A 25,268-nucleotide genomic window follows, 5' to 3' on the forward strand; every position below is an offset into this window, starting at 1 on the left:
GGTCTGAGATACAGTTGATTGTGATTTCTATTCTTTTACATTTGCTGAGGAGTGCTTTACTTCCAACTATGTGGTCAATTTTAGAATGAGTGCAATATGGTGCTGAGAGGAATGTATATTCTGGTGATTTGGGGTGGAGAGTTCTGTAGATGTCTATTAGGTCCACTTGGTGCAGAGCTGAGTTCAATTCCTGGATATCCTTGTTAACTTTCTGTCTCATTGATCTGTCTAATGTTGACAGTGGTGTGTTAAAGTCTCTCATTATTATTGTGTGGGAGTCTAAGCCTCTTTGTAGGTCTCTAAGGACTTGCTTTATGAATCTGGGTGCTCCTGTATTGGGTGCATATATATTTAGGATAGTTAGCTCTTCTTGTTGAATTGATCCCTTTACCATTATGTAATGGCCTTCTTTGTCTCTTTTGGTCTTTGTTGGTTTAAAGTCTGTTTTATCAGAGACTAGGATTGCCACACCTGCCTTTTTTTGTTTTCCATTTGCTTGGTAGATCTTCCTCCATCCCTTTATTTTGAGTCTATGTGTGTCTCTGTATGTAAGATGGGTTTCCTGAATACAGCACACTGATGGGTCTTGACTCTTTATCCAATTTGCAAGTCTGTGTCTTTTAATTGGAGCATTTAGCCCATTTACATTTAAGGTTAATATTGTTATGTGTGAATTTGATCCTGTCATTATGATGTTAGCTGGTTATGTTGCTCGTTAGTTGATGCAGTTTCTTCCTAGCCTCAATGGTCTTTACAATTTGGCATGTTTTTGCAGTGGCTGGTACCGGTTGTTCCTTTCCATGTTTAGTGCTTCCTTCAGGAGCTCTTTTAGGGCAGGTGGTGACAAAATCACTCAGCATTTGCTTGTGTATAAGGTATTTTATTTCTCCTTCACTTATGAAGCTTAGTTTGGCTGGATATGAAATTCTGGGTTGGAAATTCTTTTCTTTAAGAATGTTGAGTATTGGTCCCCACTCTCTTCTGGCTTGTAGAGTTTCTGGCGAGAGATCAGCTGTTAGTCTGATGGGCTTCCCTTTGTGGGTAACCCGACCTTTCTCTCTGGCTGCCCTTAACATTTTTTCCTTCATTTCAACTTTGGCGAATCTGACAATTATGTGTCTTGGAGTTGCTCTTCTCGAGGAGTATCTTTGTGGCGTTCTCTGTATTTCCTGAATCTGAATGTTGGCCTGCCTTGCTAGATTGGGGAATTTCTCCTGGATAATATCTTGCAGAATGTTTTCCAACTTCGCTCCATTCTCCCTATCACCTTCAGGTACACCAATCAGACGTAGATTTGGTCTTTTCACATAGTCCCATATTTCTTGGAGGCTTCATTCATTTCTTTTTATTCTTTTTTCTCTAAACTTCTCTTCTCGCTTCATTTCATTCATTTGTTCTTCCATCACTGATACCCTTTCTTCCAGTTGATTGAATTGACTACTGAGGCTTGTGCATTTGTCACGTAGTTCTCGTGCCTTGGTTTTCAGCTCCATCAGGTCCTTTAAGGATTTCTCTGCATTGGTTATTCTAGTTAGCCATTCATCTAATTTTTTTTAAGGTTTTTAACTTCTTTGCCATGGATTCAAACTTCCTCCTTTAGCTCAGAGTAGTTTGATCATTTGAAGCCTTCTCTCAACTCATCAAAGTCATTCTCTGTCCAGCTTTGTTCCGTTGCTGGTGAGGAGCTGCATTCCTTTGGAGGAGGAGAGGCACTCTGATTTTTAGAGTTTCCAGTTTTTCTGCTCTGTTTTTTCCCCATCTTTGTGGTTTTATCTACCTTTGGTCTTTGATGATGGTGACGTACAGATGGAGTTTTGGTGTGGATGTCCTTTCTGTTTGTTAATTTTCCTTCTAAAAGTAAGGACCCACAGCTGCAGGTCTGTTGGAGTTTGCTGGAGGTCAACTCCAGACCCTGCCTGGGTATCAGCAGCGGAGGCTGCAGAACAGCAGATATTGGTGAATGGCAAATGTTGCCGCCTGATCGTTCCTCTGGAAGTTTTGTCTCAGAGGAGTACCCGGCCGTGTGAGGTGTCAGTCTGCCCCTACTCAGGAGTGCCTCCCAGTTAGGCTACTCGGGGGTTAGGGACCCACTTGAGGAGGCAGTCTGTCCGTTCTCAGATCTCCAGCTGTGTGCTGGGAGAACCACTACTCTCTTCAAAGCTGTCAGACAGGGACATTTAAGTCTGCAGAGGATTCTGCTGCCTTTTGTTTGGCAATGCCCGGCCCCCAGAGGTGGAGTCTGCAGAGGCAGGCAGGCCTCCTTGAGCTGAGGTGGGCTCCACCCAGTTCAAGCTTCCCGGCTGCTTTGTTTACCTACTCAGGCCTAGGCAATGGTGGGCGCCCCTCCCCCAGCCTCGCTTCAGCCTTGCAGTTTGATCTCAGACTGCTGTGCTAGCAATGAGCAAGGCTTCATGGGTGTAGGGCCCTCTGAGCCAGGCACAGGATATAATCTCCTGGTGTGTCGTTTGCTGAGACTGTTGCAAAAGCACAGTATTAGGGTGGGAGTGACCCGATTTTCCAGGTGCCATCTGTCACCCCTTTCCTTGACTAGGAAAGGGAATTCCCTGACCCCTTGCGCTTCCCGGGTGAGGCAATACCTCACCCTGCTTTGGCTCATTCTTGGTGCGCTGCACCCACTGTCTGTCCTGCACCCACTTTCCAACACTCCCCAGTGAACTGAACCTGGTACCTCAGTTGGAAATGCAGAAATCACCTGTCTTCTGCGTCGCTCACGCTGGGAGCTATATACTGGAGCTGTTCCTATTCGGCCATCTTGGCTCCACCCCCCAGGATTGTTTTTTCCTTACTGATTTGTTTGTGTTTATTGTAGATTCTAGATATTAGTTCTTTGTCAGATGTATAGATTGTGAAGATTTTATCCCACTCTGTGGGTTGTCTCTTTACTCTGCTGACTGTTCCTTTTGCCGTACAAAAGCTCTTTAGTTTAATTGAGTCCCAGCTATCTATCTTTGTTTTTATTGCATTTGCTTTTGGGTTCTTGGTCATGAAATCCTTGTCTAAGCCAATGTCTGGAAGGGGTTTTCCAATGTTATCTTCTAGAATTTTTATAGTATCAGGTCTTAAGTTTAAGTCCTTAATCCATCTTAAGTCGTTTTTTGTATAAGATGAGAGATGAAGATCCAGTTTCATTCTCCTACATGTGGCTAGCCAGTTATCCCAGCACCATTTGATGAAAAGGATGTCCTTTCCTCATTTTATGTTTTTGTTTGCTTTGTCAAAGATCAGTTGGCTGTTAAGTATTTGAGTTTATTTCTGGGTTCTCTATTCTGTTCCGTTGATCTATGTGCCTATTTTTATACTAGTACTACACTGTTTTGGTGACTGTAACCTTATAGTGTAGTTTGAAATCAGGTAGGGTGATTCCTCCAGATTTGTTCTTTTTGCTTAGTCTTGCTTTGGCTATGCAGGCTCTTTTTTGGTTCCATATGAATTTTAGAATTGTTTTTTCTAATTCTGTGAAGAATGATGGTGGTATTTTGATGGAAATTGCTTTGAATTTGTAGATTGCTTTTGGCAGTGTGGTCAACTTTCACAATATTGATTCTACCCATCCATGAGCATGGGATGTGTTTTCATTGGTTTCTGTCATGTATGATTTCTTTCAGTGGTGTTTTGAAGTTTTTCTTGTAGAGGTCTTCTGACTCCTTGGTTAGGTATATTCCTAAGTTGTTTTGTTTTGTTTTGTTTTGTTTTTTGCAGCTATTGTAAAAGGGGTTGAGTTCTTGATTTGATTCTCTGCTTGGTCGCTGTTGGTGTATAGAAGAGCTACCAATCTGTGTACATTAATCTTTTATCCAGAAACTTTGCTGAATTCTTTCATCAGTTCTAGGAGCTTTCTGGAGAACTCTTTAGGGTTTTCAAGGTAAACACTCATATCGTTAGCAAACAGTGACAGTTTGACTTCCTCTTTTCTGACTTGGATGTCCTTTATTTCTTTCTCTTGTCTGATTTCTCTGGCTGGGACTTCCAGTACTATGTTGAAGAGGAGTTATGAGAGTGGGCATCCTTGTCTTGTTCCGGTTCTTTGAGGGAATGCTTTCCACTTTTCTCCATTCAGTATTATGTTGGCTGGGGGTTTGTCATAGATGGCTTTTATTACATTGTGGTATGTCCCTTCTATGCCAATTTTGCTGAGAGTTTTAATCATAACGTGACGCTGGATTTTGTCAAATGCTATTTCTGCATCTATTGAGATGATCATGTGATTTTTGTTTTTAATTCTGTTTATGTGGTGTATCACATTATTGACTTGCATATGTTAAACCATCCCTGCATTCCTGGCATGAAACCCATGTGATCATGGTGGATTCTCTTTTTGATATGTTGTTGGATTGGTTAGCTAGTATTTTGTTAAAGATTTTAGCATCTGTGTTCGTCAAGAATATTGGTCTGTGGTTTTCTTTTTTGGTTATGTCGTTTTCCTGGTTTTGGTATTGGGGTGATGCTGGCTTCATAGAATTAATTAGGGAGGGTTCCTTCTTTCTCTATCTTATGGAATAGTGTTGAAAGGATTGGTACAAATTCTTCTTTGAATGTCTGGTAGAATTCTGCTGTGAATCTGTCTGGTCCTGGACTTTCTTTCTCGGTAATTTTTTATTACCATTTCAGTCCTGCTGCTTGTTATTGGTCTGTTCAGAGTATCTAATTCTTCCTGATTTAAGCTAGGAGGGTTGTATTTTTCCAGGAATTTTTCTATCTTTTCTAGGTTTCCTAGTTTATGTGCATAAAGGTGTTCATAGTAGCCTTGAATGATCTTTTGTATTTCAGTGGTGTCAGTTGTAATGTCTCCTGTTTTGTTTCTTAGTTAGGTTATTTGGATTTTCTCTCTTCTTTTCTTGGTTAATCTTGCTAATGGTCTGTCAATTTTATTTATCTTTTCAAACGATCAGCTTTTTGTTTCATTTATTTTTTGTATTGTTTTCCTTTGTTTCAGTTTCATTTAGTTCTGCTCTGATCTTGGTTATTTCCTTTTTTCTGCTGAGGTTGGGTTTGGTTTGTTCTTATTTCTCTAGTTCCTTGAGGTATGACCTTAAAATGTCAGTTTTTACTCTTTCAGTCTTTTTGACATGGGCGTTTAGGGCTATAAACTTTCCTCCTAGCACTGCCTTTGTTGTATCCCAGAGATTTTGGTTAAGTTGTGTCATTGTTGTCGTTCAGTTCGAAGAATTTTTTAATTTCCATCTTGATTTTGTTTTTGACCCAATGTTCATTTGGGAACAGGTTATATAATTTCCATGTATTTGCATCGTTTTGATGGTTCCTTTTGGAGTTGATTTTCAGTTTTATTCCACTGTGGTCTGAGAGAGTGCTTGATATAATTTGTTTCTTAAATTTTTTGAGGCTCGTTTTATGGCCTATCATATGGTCTATCTTAGAGAAAGTTCCATGTGCTGTTGAAAAGAATGTGTATTCTGCGGTTATTGGATGAAATGTTCTGTATATATCTGATAAGTCCATTTGTTCCAAGATATAGTTTAAATCCATTTTTTTTTTGGTGACTTTCTGTCTTGATGACCTGTCCAGTGCTGTCAGTGAAATATTGAAGTTCCCTACTATTTTTGTATTGCTGTCTATCTCATTTCTTAGGTCTATTAGTAATTGTTTTATAAATTTGGGAGCTCCAGTGTTAGATGCATGTATGTTTAGGATTGTGATATTTTCCTGTTGGACAAGGCCTTTTGCCATTATATAATGTCCCTCTTTGTCTCTTTTAACTGCTGTTGCTTTAAAGTTTGTTTTGTCTGATGTAAGAATAGCCACCTCTGCTTGCTTTTGGTGTCCATTTGCATGAAACGCTGTTTTCTACCCCTTTACTTACGTTTATATGAGTGCTATGTGTTGGGTGGATCTCCAGAAGGCAGCAGATAGTTGGTTGGTGAGTTCTTATCCATTCTGAGGTTCTGTATTTTTTAAGTGGAGCATTTAGGTCATTTACTTTCAATGTTAGTATTGAAATGTGTGGTACCATTGCATTCCTTCTGCTCTTTGTTGCTTGTGTACGTTGGCTTGTTTTTTGATTTTGCTTTTTAACTTGTATTTTTGTTTTTTAGGTCCTATGTGATTTAAGCTTCAAAGAGGTTCTGTTTTGATGTGTTTCCAGGATTTGTTTCAAGATTTAGAGCTCCTTTTAGCAGTTCCTGTAGTGGTAGCTTGGTAATGGCAAATTCTCTCAGCATTTGTCTGAAAAAGACTGTATCTTTTATATGTGATGCTTAGTTTCACTGGATGCAAAATTCTTGGCTGATAATTGTTTTGTTTGAGGAGACTGAAGATAGTGCCCCGATCCCTTCTGGCTTGTAGGGTTTCTGCTGAGAAATCTGCTGTTAATCTGATAGGTTTTTCTTTATAGGTTACCTGGTGCTTCTGTCTTACAGCTCTTAAGATTCTTTCATTCATCTTAACTTTGGATAACCTGAGGACAATGTGCCTAGGCGAAGGTCTTTTTTGTGATGAAATTCTCAGGTGTTCTTTGTGCATCTTGCATTTGGATGTCTAAGTCTCTCCCAAGGCTGGGTAAGTTTTCCTGGATTATTCCCCCAAATATATTTTCCAAGCTTTTAGAATTCTCTTCTTCCTCAGGAACACCAATTATTCTCAGGCTTGGTCATTTAACATAATCCCAGACTTCTTGGAGGCTTTGTTCATATTTTCTTGTTCTTTTTTCTTTGGCTTTGTTGGATTGGGTTAATTAGAAGACCTTGTCTTTGAGCTCTGAATTTCTTTCTTCTACTTGTTCAGTTCTATTGCTGAGACTTTCCAGAGCATTTCACATTTCTCAAAGTGTGTCCCAAAGTTTCCTGAATTTTCTATTGTCTTTTCTCTAAGCTATCTATTTTCTGAATATTTCTCCCTTCACTTCTTGTATCATTTTTTGGATTTCCTTGCATTGGACTTCACCTTTCTCTGGTGCCTCCCTGATTAGCTTAATAACTAACCTCCTGAATTCTTTTTCAGGTATATCAGAGATTTCTTCTTGGTTTGGATCCATTGCTGGTGAACTAGTGTGATTTTTTTTGCAGGGGGGTGTTGATGAGCCTTGTTTTGTCATATTACCAGAGTTGGTTTTCTGGTTCATTCCCATTTGGGTAGGCTCTGTCCAAGGGAAGGTCTAGGGCTGAAGGCTGTCATTTAGATTCTTTTGTCCCACGGTATGTTCCCTTGATGTAGTACTCTCCCCCTTTTCTTATGGATATGGTTTCCTGTGAGCCAAACTGCAGTGATTGTTGTCTCTCTGCTGAGTGTAACCACCCAGCAAGTCTACCCCGTTCTGGGCTGGTACTAGGGGTTGTCCGTACAGAGTCCTGTGATGTGAACTTCTGTTGGATTCTCAGCCATGGATACCAACGCCTGTTCTAGTGGACGTGGCTGTGGTGTGCAGGGGACTCTGTGAGGGTTCTTAGTTTGGTGGTTTAATGCTTTATTTTTGTGCTGGTTGGCCTCCTGCCAGGCAGTGACACTTTCCAGAGAACATCAGCTGTAGTAGTATCCAGAGGGACCAGCGGTGGGCAGGGCCCAGAATGCCCAAGATTATATGTCCTTTGCCTTCAGCTACCAAGGTGGTTAGGGAAGGACCATCATATGGGGGCAGGGTTAGGCATGTCTGAGCTCAGACTCTCCTTGGGCAGGTCTTGCTGCTGTAGCTGCTGTGGGGCATGGGAGTGAGATTCCCAGGTTACTGGAGTTGTGTCCCTAGAGGGATTATGGCTGCCTCTGCAGAGTCATGCAGGTTGTCAGGGAAGTGGGGGAAAGCCGGCAGTCACAGGCCTCACCCAGCTCCCATACAAACTGAAGGGCTGGTCTTACTCCCGTCGTGCCCCCAACAACAGCCCTGAGTCTGTGTCCAGGCGGAGGGCAAGACATGCTTGAAAACTTGCCCCAGGCTACTCGTCTCCCAGCTGCAAAAGAAAAGGGCTTGGTTCTCGCCTGTGGAGTCTGCACACCGGATTTGCACCCTCCCCCAAGTTCTGGCCAGGAGGCTTCTCGCCCTGTTCAAATTGTTACAAAGTTCCGCTAGAGATTTCCTTCTCCCTGTGGAATTTTATCCCCTGCTCCTCTGGCTGCCCTCCAGATGGATCCCTGTGGTGCCAGGCAGGAATGGCCTGCTAGGGGACCCAGCAAGCTTCCAGGGCGTTTCTGCTGCTTCCTCTACCCCTGTATTTCACTCGGCTCTCCAGATTGACCCAATTCCAGGTAAGGTTGGAAACTTTTCCAGCAAACAGACCTTTAGTTTCTCCAGTGGGGGTGTGTGTTTGGGAGTGGAGGCTCTCCCTTTCCCACTTCTGCAGTTGGGGCACTCAGTATTTGGGCTGTCTCCCAGGTCCTGCAGGAGCAGTCCGCTTATGTCTGCGTCCTCTCAGGATTGCTGGTTTGTTCTTGCAGTCAATCTAGAGCTAGAATTCACAATGCAAGCCTCTGCATGCTGCTGTATCTGGAGCTGCAATCCAGTCCTGCCTCCCATCAGCCGTGATGATCTTACCTCCTCTAAAGACCAATTCTCACTCTATTTATAGTGTTTTCTACTTGTAAAATTGGCCAGTTAAGGACACTGTTATTCAGAGAATGGTGTAATCAGTTAATAGGATCTATATTTATTTTATAGTCCATATTTTAATTATTTATTATAAAGTGGCAACAGTAAATATCTGCCTCACTTATCTTGTATAAATATGAGGACAATTTGTATATTTTCTGGAGGGACATTTTGAGTTCATCAGAAGGAAGACACTGAAAAATTCCACATGGTACTATATATTCCCATTAGGCATTTTAGAATTTAAGGCTATAATTTAAAACTATTATTGATTATTCTAATTCTATAGGACTGAAAAGGCATTTGCAGAAATACTCTCATTTCCCTGTTTCTATTTCTATTTATAAAGAACAAATAACTTATTTATTTAGGCTTTCCTATGTTCTCTGGGCCATTGATAAGGGTCACAAAATATTATACAGAAATCAGAGCCACAGAAAGATGATAGAACATATAGTGAAGAAATTAAAAGGAAAATTAATTGTTGAAGGAAAAATATTCATAGGACATAGAAATATGGAAGCAATAAAGCTGAAAGAGACATTGGGGTAGCAGTTAGATAAAATTAGAAATGATATTCTGTGATGTGCTGCTCCCCCAAAATAGTCAATTTAATTTTTGACTGTGTATAGGGGGCATTCTGTCAGGGTGAGAGGAAAGGAAAATATAAATGTTTGAAAACAGACAAGCTTATAGAGCATTGATATCTTCTGACTTATTACAAGTTGGCACAGCTTGCTTTGGCTGGCGCATGACTGACAGGACACTCTTTGCTAGATTGGTTCTACCTGGGGCTGTGTTTGGAGAAGTGCTGCTGCTAAGGCTTACGTACTTTCAGCCCCCTCCAAATGTGCTCCCTAAGTGCCTTTAAGTATGCCCATTCAGTCTTCATGCATTAATTCGGTGAGTTGTCATTGTGTACAAGACATTGCTCTGGGTACCAGGGATACAGCAGTGAATTGCAATAGATGAAGGTCCCACACAGAGCTTACATTCTAGTAAGGGAGACTAACAGTAATCAAGATAAGTAAGAAAAGTATATAGGATGTCAGAAGTTTATTGTCTGTCTCTCCTACTAGAATGTAAGCTCCATGTAGGAGAAAATACAAAGCAAGAAGGGAAGACTAGAAGAGACTTGTTTTACCAGTCCTTTAAGATTCATAATAACCATAAAGCAGAGTTACCGGCAAATTATTATTATTCCACTATTCCTAAAGTGGCTATAGGAAAGTATACTATTTGTACAGTGCTCTAGACATCACAGACAAGGTTACTTATATCCAGCGGTAGATGAACAGAGTTTTGCTACCCTACATCCCTCCTGTCTGACCTGAATTGTGAAGGGATCTTGACATGCCTTTGGCCACTTTGTACCAGGCACACAGGATGGAAGGCTCTACCTTAAAGTGTCATTTTTCTGCATACTATTGAGGAAAGACCTGAACCTAGATTCACTAAAATTATGTTGTCTAAACACATGATACCTGTCAGCATATTTTCTCCCAGAACTTATAACCATCACATTATTCCTTGCCCCTACTATAGCTTAGACTGGCATTTCTGTTATTTCAGCTTCCCTAGAACACTTGATATAAATCTAGGCACTTCAAAATTAGAAAGATAACAGAATACAGTAAATGTATTTTAAAAAGAAGAAAGGAAAAGGAAAACAACCAAGCATAGTAGATGTCTTCTGGGTTAAGAATTAAACTTGAGAAGTTCCTCTGTTTAGATGGGCCTTTCTTGGACTTGAAAGTAAAGAAGGGCCATTGATTGTATGTACCTAACTACTAAGCCCCATTTTCTCATCAGAACGTGAAATGGAAAGTTAGCAATTACAAGGTGAATTTGAATTGTAGACAACTTGCTAATGTAACCCTAATTTTTATTTGCTTAAATAGTCCAGATTGACTGTTTACACTGACTGAACTTACTGAATATTTGCTAAATAATCAATTCACTTTATTGCTGAAAATACCTCTTGAGGAAATGACATTAAGGAGTTATATCTCCTTTGTTAGTGAATAATCACTTCCTTCTAAAGATAGCAATGAAAAATCAACAGTAATTGCCTCTAGAATGTGGTGTCACTCAGAATGTGTAGACGAGTTGTCTAATATGTTTTTAGACACAGCTCAAATTAATTAGGTAATTGAAAATCTATACTTTGCCTTGTAAAGATGTTCAGAGTTGATTATCAGCACTTTAAAAGCAGGAGTATGATTTTTTTTAAGTTTTTACTTTTTCATGTTTCTTAAAATATAGTCTTTTTCCAAAGGAAAATATTTCTATTTAATGATAAATTTTAAGAGATAATTTGTTTGGATTAATGACTTCAGTTTGTAGGTGCAAAAATTAATTTAACTGATATTTGATGTCTAAATATTCTTTGAGACCTTGTGCTAGCATTTCTGTCCATAGTGTCTCTTAAAATTCAAGGCATATTAGCATATATGATACTGTACTACTTTTGAGTATGTGTACTAGTCAAGAAGTATAGCATTCCTCTTCGCAGTCAGAAGATATTCTAATCCTTTAAGTGATGTTTTCATGAACTAAATAACACTTTTCAGACAGTTTTTATTACTGTAGAGTTAACCTTGTAGCTTTTAGTTATCAGTTCCTCTATTCATTGTTGTATGCTACCTTATAATGATTAGTTAATGTAAGGGATAAGTATTGTAAAAGTTGACCACCAGGAACTCTGTGTTTTCAGTTTATCATTCATAATAAATAGTTGGAATCAGGGACTCTCAGAAAGTTATTAATTAAAGAATCATTTAAGATAACCTATCTAAATATAAAATCTTCATTTATATAGATCACTAGTATATATAATCATTTGCCCTGATTATATATATTTCATCAGGTCCAATATTATCCTGTGATTTTGACTTTTTCAGTTTTCCAGTAATTTCAGTGAATATAAGTAGTCTCACTCCAAAAATCTCACTTAAAAAAAAATTAAAAATAGCCACCATGTTTTTTACAGTTTTCTGAACCAATTTGTGAAAAATCCTTCGACGAATTTGGCAGTAAAGGTGGCAACTCTCCTTTCCTGAGCTAACTCTTCTCTTTAAAGATAAAAAAAAATTTTAACTAATTATTTTTGGAATGCTTTTAGATAAATAACTAAATAATAAGAATTTCTATTTGTACTTAAAATTATAAGTTTTGAGTTAATATGGAAACACTATTCCTTTTACTGCCCTCATAGGAATAGCTTCATGGCTTTTAATGCTCTGTCCATAATTGTTGGAAAAAATAAGTCAGGGACCAGTGGTACCTAAGACAGACATTTTCATCCCTTTTATCGTATGTTAAGTCTTGATCTCCCTTCCTATGGCTGTCTTTACTTCGCTTGCCCTCTGTTAGCTCTGTCTGGTTCACTGCCCCTGATGGGTCTCTCTATGTCTGTTTATTGACTCTGGGTCTCTTTCTCATCTGGCTTAGCCTCTATGCCATGTCTTTGTGGCTTCCAGTTTCCCCAACCTGAAGACTCTGTCCTTCCAGCCCATGGAATCACATCCCCCCGGCCCAGATGTTTCTGTCTTCCCCTGCCTGACTGTGGTGTGCCTGGGCTCACTTGCCCTTCACTTCCCTTTGACGGGGGCTCTGTGTCTCCCTCAAGCCACAAGCTCACTGTCTGCTCTCGCCTACACATTCTGTGTGCCCCCATGTAAACCCTCTCAGTCTGCTCTGTCTTGTCATAGACAGACTGACAGCAAGTCACCAGTAATAAATCTGTCTGCTGGCCAAAATATTCCGAAAACATACATCTTCAAAGAAAACTGCATTGCTTTCTAGAGGTGATTTAGAACATCTAAAATGCATATTCTTTGGTACTAAAATGAACTTTCAGAGTGAACATTAGGCACTATACATAGGCCAAATATTCTTTATTTATAAAATCTCAAGATGTTCAGAGTTGATTATCAGCACTTTAAAAGCAGGAGTATAATTTTTTTTAAGTTTTTACTTTTTCATGTTTCTTAAAATATAGTCTTTTTCCAAAGGAAAATATTTCTATTTAATGATAAATTTTAAGAGATAATTTGTTTGGATTAATGACTTCAGTTTGTAGGTGCAAAAATTAATTTAACTGATATTTGATGTCTAAATATTCTTTGAGACCTCGTGCTAGCATTTCTGTCCATAGTGTCTGTTAATATCCCCTTCAGCCATACATTCCTGACCCTAACTATTCAATATATTGTACCAATAAATGAAAACATCTTATACCAGCTAGTTTATAGATGTTTTGCATAACTGCCTGCCACAATCCTTGAGAGAATTCAGTTGTATTATATAATTTCCTAATTTCTAAAGTGCTATAGAAGTGACTTGTTAAAAAAGTTGGGGCAAAAAAACATACACCCTACCTTAAGCTTTTTGTAGCAATGATTTCTATTAATGAGACTTTTTAAGGAGACCCTAAGTTAAAAGTTTTTGATAATCTAAAATCAAAATTGGCATGAAGATTCTTTTGTTATTAGCTAATATTTCAGAAGTTTTAAGAAAGTAATGTAAGCATTTTCAGATTTTTTACTTTTATTTACTTTTTAAAAATTCTCTTCAAAGAAATTTAGTCTTCTGTCAATATTAATTTATATGAAATAGTAGCTAAACTTCTCCTTCTCAGTTTCCAGATGGAAGGTGATTAAATTTAAAATAAGACATTGTTGGCTGTGTATGATGGCTCATGCCTGTTATCATAGCACTTTGGGAGGCAAAGGTGGGGATAGCTTGAGGCCAGGAATTTGAGACCAGCGTGGGCAACATAGTGAGACCCTGTCTCTACAAAAAAATAAAAATAAAAATAAATTAGCTGGGCCTGGTGGAGCATGCCTGTGGTCCCAGCTACTTGGGAGGCTCAGATGGGCAGGTCACTTGAGCCTGGGAGGTTGAGGCTGCAGTCACCCATGAGTGTGCTCTGCACTCCAATCTGGGCAATGGAATGAGACCCCATCTCAAAAATAAAATAAGACATTGTTAATTTAAGGCCACAAATATAAGTGATTAAATATAACCAATATGTAGGAAAGCTGCTGTATGTTAAATTAGAGGTACTCAGTTTGAATATTAGAGTGACAAGTATAGTCTTCCATAATCGCTATAGTTTAGATTTTTGCCATATTTTTCTTATGAAGGAGTAATCACTCAGTTATTTGTTTTTGCTTTTCTTCAAAAACAATATCAAGCACGTAAAAATCAGCATAAGTAGCAAGGCTTGAATTTTTAGATAACCCAAATTTAATTATTTTACCAATTAGTTAATCATCTTCAATTCATCCCCCCAAAATTAGAGCCTAATTTCATGTCTTACCCCTGAGTTATTCTTGATTCTCTTGAGGCAAGAAACTAACTTTAAATATTTATTCTTGAATTACACAAAGATGTATTGAACACCTAATGTATTAGGCACCAATCTAGGCTCCAAGGATATAAAGGGTATTAGGTATGACTTCTGCCCTCAAGGAGCTCACAGTCTCCTAGAAAGAAGTCTTGTGTTTACTGCAAAGATTCTCTGCTCCTAGTGAGAGAATGATCATTGAAATGGGTGGTGGGGTTGGGAGTAGGGGAAATAAAGGGCTTCTGAGCTCTTTTAGAATCCAAGAGTAACTCTTAGTTCACCAACACCTTTTTTTTTAAATGACACTCTGTTATTGAAGAGTTAGTGCATCTTCTGAAAGTATCCACCTTCCTTCCATACTTCAAGAAAATCTGACTTTTTACTCTAGATATTACAAACAAGCACATGTTACTTGTCATTTCAAACTCTTTAATAGTAGCATGTCAGCATTTACCAGGAAGATCTTTGGATTTATCATTACTGTGGGAAATTTGTATTCTCCCAAATATGTGGACAATTAATGGCCAGATAAATATTCACAATCACACTGTCTGTAAAATGGGGTTAGACTAGTATCATCTCATTGGGTTATATTGAGAATTAAGTGAAATGATTTATATTCTTAAAACAGTACCTGGCATATAGTAAGAACTTCATAATTCTTCGTTTTGCATAGTTTTGATATACACAAATTTTTGTTACCATAGTTTAGTTAAATAACATCAATTCCCCAGAAAACAAGATTCAAAGTTCAGTTACCACAATATATTACCTGTAAATGCATTAAGAGCAAACTTTGCCACTAGCCCTTCAGTCCACAGATCTCTATGTGAATAACAGATGAACATCATGATCAATGGCCAGTCACATCACTTTTTTCAAACTCTGTCACTGATTGGTCACTTCATATCTGCTTTCAGTTCATGTACAGATGGCATTGTCTCCCATTTTACAAGAATGGATGATCAAAAGAGAGACTTGACCAACACACATGACGGTGCAGTAAAGAAATGAAACACTGGAAATGAAATCGAAAGTGTTTATGACAAAAAAGATGAAGATACCCCAGAGAAAGTGACACTGGCAAACAAAAAAGCAAGACAAAAAAAACTCTCATGTTAAATGAACTCTCAGAGCTATTTCACAACATTGAAAGTGCAAAGGATAAAATGTTGAAAGCTGATTGAAACTTAAGATTATGACACTTTGCCCAGGCACAGAAAAGATAATGGTTAAACCATACCATAAGTGGTATGATAAAAAGAAGGCAACTACTGATCAATCTACTTTAAATAAGTTTTTTTACATAGAAATAAAGCACTTTAATTCTCAATGTTTCTAATGTTTAAATTACAGTGTACTAAATAAAATTAGTTTTATTATTGTTTCTTTTTTCTTTTTAGGTAACAATAGAGGCTTTTTAATACTTTAACAAAATGTTAAAGGTCATAGAAAAATCACAATTTATCCTATTGATTATTATGATCACTTTGCATGGTTTCAGCTTGTATGTTCATTTTTATAGTCCCTCATCATCCAAAGCAAGGACTTCCTGTAGTTGTTATTAATAATTATTTTGTCCAGCAAGTCAAGTATTATAGTTTTAGGGAAACTGTTCATTGCTTTTCAATATTTGAGAATTTAAAAACTTTGTCATTTCTTTCCTGCCTCTGTCTTTGTATTTTCAAAATGTCTAAGTTCTAATTGTAGTCATATCTTATCATAGGGTTACCCTCAGAGCCTCCTGATATATTATACAGCAGTACAGTATTTAAACTCCTTATTTAACTACTCTTCAATATTCTACCCTATTTCTTCATTCTCCTAAGTCTTCTACTTAAATTTCATGCTAACCTTTTCCTTTTATTCTTCTTCCTGCTAATATTATATTCTTCCATACTCTCCTTCAACCCCTGAAAGCCTATCAGTTCTTTAATACATTGTCTTCCTTTCAAAATGACACCTGCCCTAGAACATATCCTTAAGAGAAAATTATTTAAATTCCTTGGCTTCTTCCTTATGTTTCATCTACATGTCTGTCAATCAGAAAAGACCAATGTCTTGCTTGAATTTAAATTATTACAGAAAATTCTATGTAAGCAAAATGTAAACTTCTAACTGGACATTGACTAGATTAGCACTTGCCAACAATGCCATGATTGGCAACAAAATAATAATTAAAAATAAATACTGTGCATTTTCACTGTATACACTTTGTACCTCTTGAGCCATGTGATTGTATAGGTGAATATTTAAAAAAATGAAATTTACATTAAGTAAATCGTCATAATAGAAATCTTGCTTTCAGTTTTCCACTCACAGTTGGTTTGATATAATTACTGCCAAGAGTTCTGAGGCTTTCAGAAGATGAAACCTTCATCTGCCTGATATTTTCTGCACACACGTAGAATGATGAGCAGGCTGCTGGGAGCTTGAGGAATGGACTAGAAGCAGATAAATTTTGATTTGGGCATGAGTATTTTGCTCAAAGAGAGGCTGACAACCTAGTTTGTTCTCTTTAAGACCTTTGGGATAATAGTGAGGTGACTGGAAGAGGATTCAGTTTGATAAGCTGACTGAATGCTGTCTGAATATTTGTCAGGTTTAAAATGCTGAAAGAAGTTTTTAATCTATATATTTAGGTAAATTTTGCTTGGAATTTTTTGTCTGGTACTACCTCTTGAATTTTCCATGGTCATTGCTGCATTTAATGCTAGTTAAAATAAGAGTTCATTTTTCAGAAAAAAAGCATCAGTGTGACTCTGTTTGGCTTGTTTCAGTTCATAGTTTGCTAAAGAGATTCCAAGGAAATTCTCAGAGGCCTCAAACTTGTGATGGTAATAGCATCAAAGTCAATTAATTTGGAATCTCTTTAAAAATAATAATAATAATTCTCACAACACCTAAAAGAGTTATCTGCTGTAAACAGAAATTCTTTTCTACTTCTCATTTACTTCTCTGAGCCCATATCACATCATGATTACTAGTTTCCTTGGTCATAAGCTGTCATTTTTGTTAGTATATTTTATTGTGCAGTGCAATGAAAAATTTTTCGTTAAACCAGTTGTGCATCTCCTGCTCTAAAATGGAAGCAGAGTGATAATTTGAATGTAGAACATAGTGACTGCACCCTGACTAGAGTAATCAATGCAAGAACATCCTTAAAGCTTTTCTTCTGTAACAAGGGCAAACTCAGCTAAAAAGTTTGTTTAAATCATGCTTGGCATAACAAGAGCCTTTAAACTTTATCTATCTCTGACTATCTATGAATATACCTGACTCATCATCATAGTGCCTTTCAACTCAGCCCCAGTCAGCTCCACTGCTCTTCCTGCCTTTACAGATATTTAAAATTCCTTAAGGCTTCTGGTGAAGGCTGCAGGGCTTTTATACTTAATATCATTTTATTTTATAGCATAGGAAGTTCATAGCTCATGAATATCTCAGATTTGCAAAATAAAATGGAGGGCCTTTTCTCTGTATACTCTAAGTCTCTTTTTGGTCTCTGACTATGTGGTGGTTGTGTCATATTTGTGTCATGAGCATTTGTTTCAAAGCAGCAATTACATCATTACAGCATTACAAAGCAGCCATTTTAAAAATACTAAAAAGAACAGCAGCAAAAAGAAGTAATGTTTTTAAAAAGTCCTTAATAATCTTAATCTGAAATTAAAGAAATCAAAGAAATTATGTTAGCAACACTACTACATTATAGCATTTCTCCACATACAAGAGCAAAAGCATCTTGTATTACTGTTATTTACAAATGGCTGTTCTTTCACCCATGTTCTTGTCCTCTGTTATCTCCTGTAAAGAATAGTACTATTATCTATTATGAAAATTATCTTGAAAAGCAATAAATTATCCTATTTAGTAACTACCTTGATTTGATTAGCTCTTTTTCTATGTTATTACAACATAAATGTTCTTATTGTATGTACTTTATTAGTTTTTCTTAATTGCCTAACTTATCTTTAATGGCTCACTTTGCTTTATACAGTTTAGTAAAGATCCACACAAAGGATTGACAGTTAATCATTTCAGTGTATTTTCAGGTAGTTTCCAGTGAACTAAATTGTTGTAATGTGTGATGTTAACTCTTTCACTGTGAAGTGGGAGGCATCGTTCCTTAAAGTACTCAGCTGCCAGAGTTTTCCTGGATTACTGACTTTACTCCCTGAATCCAGAGAGGGTATTCCCAGTATCTAGTCTCTGCATCTTGTCTTCTGCCTTAGCCTTTTGTCTTGCTCCTTAACTAATATGATTCTTGAGGTCCTACACCTGCCCATCTTAGTGGCAATACCTTTACACCACAATGCCTGGTCAGTGCTAACTTACTAGGACATCTGCAGAGTGGGGAGACAATAAAGATCAGCACCATCTAGTCTGCCCTGCCCTCTCTCTCTCACTTGGATGTCGTTCTTAGATCTTCTGGTCGGCTCTGTTGCTTTATTGCAGTCAAAAAGAAAAAAATTTTTTTTTGGAGACTCTGCTACAGAGAAGTAGAGCTTCTTATAGACTCTTGAGCAAAGCCATGTCCTCCTCTGTCTCGAGTATGAGAAGCTTTTGGGAGGGATGCATTTGGAGGAATGATGAAGCAAGGATCACCTTCCTATCCAGTGAAATAACTGACCAACAGAGTGACATAAAAGGCAGATCACTCTCACATCCAGATGTTTTCATGGACTTACTATACTCAGAGCACTGTGACTAGCTTGTGCATTAGCATGTTACTTGGCACATAGGTACAAAATAAATGGTATGTCTATAATATGAATTTAGGTGGTTCCATATCTCTTAGCTGGAAAACTAAGACATAAGACTCCAGCTGTTTAAGGCAGCAAATGTAGGTGAGTGGAAATCGCAGTAAGTTCAGAGGGGAGGGACGTCACTGTGGTCCAGAGTATAGGGCAAGACTTCTCAAAACTATGAAACTTGAACAAAACCCTACAAGGATGTTGATTCTTAACTCTGCGTTCACTGTTTCCTGCTTCTTATCATTTGTGGATCATGGCAGTTGGTTATGTCTCCTTAGAAGAGGGAATTCTTAAGGAGAACCTAATAATAAAAATCCTGATACTTTTTATTTTTAAGCATTTCTGCTTAAAATAACTCTTTCAGAAAACCACCCTTGATTCCAAAGATCATAATAATAGAAAACTTCTTAACTTCCCTTTGGATGAGTATAGTTGTCCTGCTCTACTGACAGTTTCTCTTCTCCCTCATTTAGATTATAAATACATTGGGGACTGGAACCCATGTGTTTCTCATCCTTACTCTGTAATTCCCCATAGATAAGACTGGCCTGATTCTTACACTGTAATCTAATCACTTACTAAGAGTGATTTTTGTTGAAGGTGATGGATTAGCCTTTCAAATGCCCCAGCACAATCAGCACCAGTTGTCTTGGGCATTCCCATCAACTGCCTTTGTCTGATCTCTATTCTTGTTCCAACTAAATATGTTCCTGCTTCGTTTCCCTGCTAACCCCATTTCCATAGGATGTTGAATATACTTTTGAGGAAATGGCAAGACTTCCCTTAAGAATATGGGCTTTTCTTTTTGGCAGTACACGCGCATAAACTGGGAGATATGCACATTGGTAGATGAGATCTGACCAAGTACAAAGAAAGCCTTAAGTGAGAGCATCCAAGTAAATTTTAAAAACCCAGGCTAGAGTGCAGTTGCGCAATCTCGGCACATGGCAACCTCCCCCTCCTGGGTTTAAGCGATCCTCCTGCCTCAGCCTCCTGAGTAGCTGGTATTACAGGTCCACGCCACCACGCCCGGCTGATTTTTGTATTTTTAGTAGAGACGGGATTTCACCATGTTGGTCAGGCTGGTCTTGAACTCCTGACTTTGTGATCCACCCACCTTGGCCTCCCAAAGTGCTGGGATTACAGGTGTGAGCCACTGTGCCTGGCCAATGTTACTTTTTAATTTAGTAAATGTTTTTAGCCACTGTGTTTTAACTCAGTTTAAATATAATAAAGCTTCGCTCACATCTATTTGAACTCATGTTTTCTAATTCATTAAAAAATTTTCATTCAACTATTGTTTTTAAACCACTAATGAACCTTTTTTCCTGTTCTTCTCTTATGAAAATGGGCTGTTAGCCAGGCACGATGGCTAACGCCTGAAATCCCAACACTTTGTGAGGCCAAGGCAGGCGGATCACAAGGTCAGGAGATCGAGACCATCCTGGCTAATACGGTGAAACCCAGTCTCTACTAAAAATACAAAAAATTAGCCAGGCATGGTGGCAGGTGCCTGCAATCCCAGCTACTCAGGAGGCTGAGGCAGGGGAATTGCTTGAACCTGTGAGGTGGAGATTGCAGTGAGCCGAGATCGCGCCACTGCACTCCAGCCTGGGTGACAGAGCGAGACTCCGTCTCAAAAAAGAAAAAAAAAAAAGAAAATGGCTGTTTTCAATATGTGGGCCTTAGCATATATATTGCTTTCTCTTCTTTATCCTTCTTTGTGATCCAACTTTCATTCTGTTTGGCAGATACTGATTGCTTCGTGATTTTGAAAAAAATAGCATGTAAGTATACCTCAAGAGAATAGATACCAGCAAAGTTATTCTTAAATGAACTTCTGTATATTGCAAGCTGTTTTTTATAGACTGTCATCTTAAAATCTAATTGAAGGCAAATATGGAAGTCTTTTTCCCATTAATGCTACAGAGATTCACTTATTTAACTTTAAATAAATATTTCTTGACTTCCTTCCATGTTCCAGATATAATTCCAGGTGCTGAGAATCTAGCAGTGAACAAGACAGACAATGACCCTGCTCATAGCCAGCACACATTCTAGCAAGGGTTGCAGTAGAGATACAGATGACACATAACTAAGTATACAGCCTGTAGCAATGGCAGCCAATTTTCTGATTCTTTTTCCTTTACCATTGCTTCAAGGCCATATCTGCAATCTCAACACAACACAACACAACCTGTAGTGTTGGGCTGAATTTAGTCTCAAGGTTCTGCCTTCATCTAGGAAGAGGTATTTAAGGGCCCAGGAAGATGAGGCTAGGAAGGAGATGGTAGACTTCAGATGTTTTAGGAGACCCAGTATATAAGATTTGACACCCTGTGGAGAATAGAAAAAGTCAAGAACAGCTCCTAGGTTTAAGCTTGGGTGACCGAGTTATTGATAACTAGTTCAAGAGTCCCGGGATGAGAGGCAGGTTTAGAAGTGCGGATAATGAATTTGACTTGGGGCAGTGAAAAATACAAAACTGGAAATCAGAAGAGAAGTCAGAACTGAAATACAGATTTGGCTGTTATCAGCATTTCATGTAAATTTTAAAAGGAGAAGGGGCAAGAAGAGTTGTCACTATAGCCAGATACGGCAGGATGAGGATTTTTTAAAAGTCCATTGCATTTGACAGCTGAAAAATCACTGATGACTTCAGGAAGACCAGTTTCAGTAGATGTGGGTGGGGACAGAGCCACATCATGGTTGGTTTAAAGAATGAAGGGCTATGACTGTCTAGCCAAGGTCATTGTGCTCTTCCTCCTTGGAAACTTTGAAACTGAGGTCAGAGCCTCTCTTTCTCCCTCCCTCCTTAGCTTTCTCCACACAGGGCCCACAACTGGATGCCTGAGCCAGGGGCATGATGGAGGGACAAATTAAGATCGTGGGGTCTCTGGTGGGATAAGGGCCCAAGGAAAAAGGAGCCTGATGTTGGTGAGTCAGATATTGCAGGGAGCATCCTCAGTGGGGGACAGTGGGTCAGGCCAGTTCAGAGACCTGTCTCTGGAGTGGGAAAGAGAAGACACACACCTAGATCTCTGTTGGTTGAGGAAACTCTGGACCAAGAAGCTGGGTTAGAATGGGAAACAAAAGGACCTTCAAGGCTGGGGGAAGAAACATGGCATTAGTTACAAAGTTCTGCCCCAGTGAGGGACTGGAATCTGGCAGTTTGGGGGTGGAGTCGGGGGGGTAGAATCTGAGGTAGTAAACTGATGTTAACTAGAAACTCAAGCAGGGATGCCTAGGTTTCTTAGGGCGCAGGGACTGGGGATGTGCAAAGAGGAACTGTTGGCAGTACTTGTGACCATAAAGATAGTAGTGAGGGGGCAGTTTATGAATTGAGGGGTCCTCCCAGCAATATCTGGCATATAGATATTTAATAATTATTTGTGAAGACAAGAGGTTAGGTAGTTCTGGGAATCAGGGGTCCTAAGTTTCTGAAGAGGCATAAGAAAATACCTGGGTTCTATTCAGGGAGAGGATGGAGGCAGTGAGTAAGGGACTCCAGACAGCTTGGAGATGCAAATCCCAAAAGGGAGCTTTGTACCTCTGTGGGAGTTGGAAGCAAAGGTCAGCGTTGGGGGCTCACTCCCTTAACCCTAGGACCCAGGAGTTCCTATGGATCTACCAGATTTCCCCGCCTACGCACAGGCACCCTTGGCCTGTAACGCCTTCTCCGCCCACTGGGGGGCGGGGCTTGAGAGGGCCGGTGGCTGTTCTGAAGCCTCGAGGGCCATCAGAGGGCCATCAGTTCCTACCGGAGCCGCTGCGGGTGCTATTCCACCCATGGCCGGACACAGGCCCTCAAACCACTTCTGCCCCCTTCCAGGCAGTCGTGGGGGTGGCCCCAGAGGGCCGATGCCCCTGCGGGTTGACACTCTGACCTGGTTGAGCACCCAGGCGGCCCCTGGCAGGGTGATGGTCTGGCCGGCAGTCAGGCCAGGGGTCTGCCCAGGCCCTGAGGTGTGGAGGATTCCCCTGGGTACCCTGCCACACGAATTCCGGGGCTGGATAGCACCCTGCAGGCCCTGTCTTGGAGCTAGTGAGGCAGGGGACTGGTTGCGACGCCCCTCCGAAGGCGCCCTCCCCGGGCCCTACATTGCCCTGCGGAGCATCCCAAAGTTGCCGCTGCCAGAGGACATCTCGGGCATACTGAAAGAGTTGCAGCAACTGGCCAAGGAGCTGAGGCGGAAGAGGTTGAGCCTAGGGTACTCGCAGGCTGATGTGGGGATCGCTGTGGGAGCTCTATTTGGGAAGGTGCTTAGCCAGACGACCATCTGCCGCTTCGAGGCCCAGCAGCTAAGCCTCGCCAACATGTGGAAGCTGCGACCACTGCTGAAAAAGTGGCTGGAGGAAGTGGAAGCAGAGAACCTTCTTGGCTTATGCAAAATGGAGATGATCCTGCAACAGTCTCGGAAGTGGAGACGGGCAAGCAGGGAGCGACGAATCGGAAACAGCCTGGAGAAATTCTTCCAGCGGTGCCCTAAGCCCACAACTCAGCAAATCAGCCACATTGCTGGGTGCCTCCAGCTGCAGACGGATGTGGTTCGAGTTTGGTTCTATAACCGCAGCAAGATGGGCAGTCGATCAACCAATGATGCTTCCCCACGGGAGATTGTGGGGACAGCCGGGCCTCCTTGCCCAGGGGCACCAGTGTGCTTTCACCTGGGACTGTGGCTCCCAGTGGATATCCCCCACTATACACGTCTCTACTCTGCAGGGGTAGCCCACTCCTCTGCCCCAGCCACCACTCTGGGCCTCCTCAGACTTTAGGGCTGAGGGACTTGCCCTTCGCGGCACGGTTGGAGAGGGAAGAAGAAGGGAAAACCCAGGAAATGTCTCTGGGGTTCATTTGAAGGCTTTTAGCATTAATTTCTCATTCACTGTCTAAAGAAGTTAAGGATACATAGTAGGGAATGGGGGTGGGAATTGTTCAAGAAAAACCTGGGAGAGAAGATTAAGTTTATTGCAGTTTTGTGTTTTCCCTTTGTTTTTCCCTAGCACTGGTTTAAAGGTACATTACAGTATATAGACGGTTTCGATATTTTGTTCCTTTTTTTATTTAATATTGTGTCTGTTATTCCTTGTGGTTGTCAGTAAACATAGGGATTAAATTTTTTTATAAACACAATACTAAGTGAAAAACTCAAGTCACAGAAGAGTACCTTAGTATACAATTTTTTGCTTAAAATCAAGCAGAACTCTGTGTAAATACAAACACAAAATCCAGGATAATAATCTTGAGGGAATGACTTGAGAATGTGATAGGGAAGAAACACACAGAGCCCACCTAGAGCCCTTGCTGAGACACCTGAGCTTTCTTGGAAGATTCTTTTTTTTTTTTTTTTTTTTTTTTTTCTGATTTACCTTTTCATTACTGGTGCCCCAGCTTCATGTCAGGGTCTCAGTTCATCTCCCTACTTCCCTACTTTATGCAGTCCCATGGGATTATGTCATGTCCTGCCACAGTCACTGTATTCTAAACTCCTTTGTTACAGAGGTTGGCAAGCTGGACTTCAGAGCTTCAGTCCCAGCTGTAGCTTACTCCTCCAGTTTTCACCTCTATTTGGTTCCCTGGGAATTTCCCTTACTTTCTCTTGCTCTCTTATATGGTTTTGAGAGGATATTTGTAATAGTTTATCCAAACTTCCCTGGTGGTTTTTGCCATTATACGTCAAATAACTCTTCTAATTTCATCTCTGAAATTGGTCTTTTCAGTTTTCCACTTCTACTTTGGTCAATTTTGGTCACCATATACTAAATGGAAACCATTTAGTACCTCTGTGTTTTCAAATCTGCTGTCACACACCTGCATGCTCTATCTATTGTCCTAGAATTCTATCAGTATGTATTATATCAGAGTTTATGTCTTATTTCTGGATACTAATCTTGTCAATTTTTGCTTCTTTTGTTATCAGTCTTGCAAATGTTTTATCTATAGGTATTTTCAAAGTATAAGCTTTTTTCCTTATTCTACTTACTACAATTTTTATTCCCTAGTTAATTAATTTTCACTTCATTCTTCTTAATTTTTTCCTAGTTTCTTCTGGTTTCTTTCATTGTTCTTTTTTAGATAATTTTTAGATGAGTACTTAGTTTGTTTCTTTCTTTTATTTTTCTAGTGGCTGTATAGAGAATAACTCTTGTGGGCCCAAGAGTGCAAACCAGGGGCCCAATAAGAGACTTAACTCTGGGCCGGGCATGGTGTCTCATGGCTGTAATCCCAGCACTTTGGGAGGCCAAGGCTCCCGGGAAGATCACGAGGTCAAGAGATCGAGACTTAACTCTGATCTTCTGACCTCAAGTCCAGGGATAATTTTACTGTCACACAAGTCAGGTGTGACTAAGCTTTTTATTTAATCTTTTCTTCATGAGACTGTAGAAACTTTACCTTTGCCTATTTTTGTGTGTGTGATAAAATATAAAATTTGCCATTGTAATCATTTTAAGTGTAAATTCTGTGACATTAATTACATTCACAATGTTAGGCAATCATCGCCACTATCCATTTCCAACATTTTTCCATCACTCCAAACAGAAACTCTTCTCATTAAGCAGTAACTCCATTCCCCTATCCCCCTACTCCTGGTAACCTTTCTGTGAA

General features: G+C 39.6%; 2 protein-coding genes across 7 annotated transcripts in view; both read left to right on the forward strand.

Moving 5' to 3' along the window:
* Positions 1 to 25,268, forward strand: part of FAM172A (family with sequence similarity 172 member A) — a 477,012-nt gene that overhangs the window by 331,068 nt on the left and 120,676 nt on the right. For 4 of the 6 annotated variants that reach the window (XM_058440715.1, XM_058440713.1, XM_058440717.1 and 1 more), the window contains one exon: positions 20,413 to 20,448. The exons of the other annotated variants lie outside the window; for them this stretch is intronic. In XM_058440715.1, the coding sequence (XP_058296698.1) occupies positions 20,413 to 20,448 (36 nt within the window). The remainder of the gene's footprint in view (positions 1 to 20,412; positions 20,449 to 25,268) is intronic. 6 annotated transcript variants of the gene reach the window in all.
* POU5F2 (POU domain class 5, transcription factor 2) lies at positions 22,417 to 24,203 on the forward strand. Its single transcript, XM_032156830.2, has one exon. The coding sequence runs from the start codon at positions 22,451 to 22,453 to the stop codon at positions 23,435 to 23,437; it is 987 nt and encodes a 328-aa protein (XP_032012721.2). The 5' UTR covers positions 22,417 to 22,450; the 3' UTR covers positions 23,438 to 24,203.

The sequence above is a fragment of the Hylobates moloch genome, unplaced genomic scaffold, assembly GCF_009828535.3.
Source record: "Hylobates moloch isolate HMO894 unplaced genomic scaffold, HMol_V3 SCAFFOLD_6, whole genome shotgun sequence".
NCBI lineage: Eukaryota > Metazoa > Chordata > Mammalia > Primates > Hylobatidae > Hylobates > Hylobates moloch.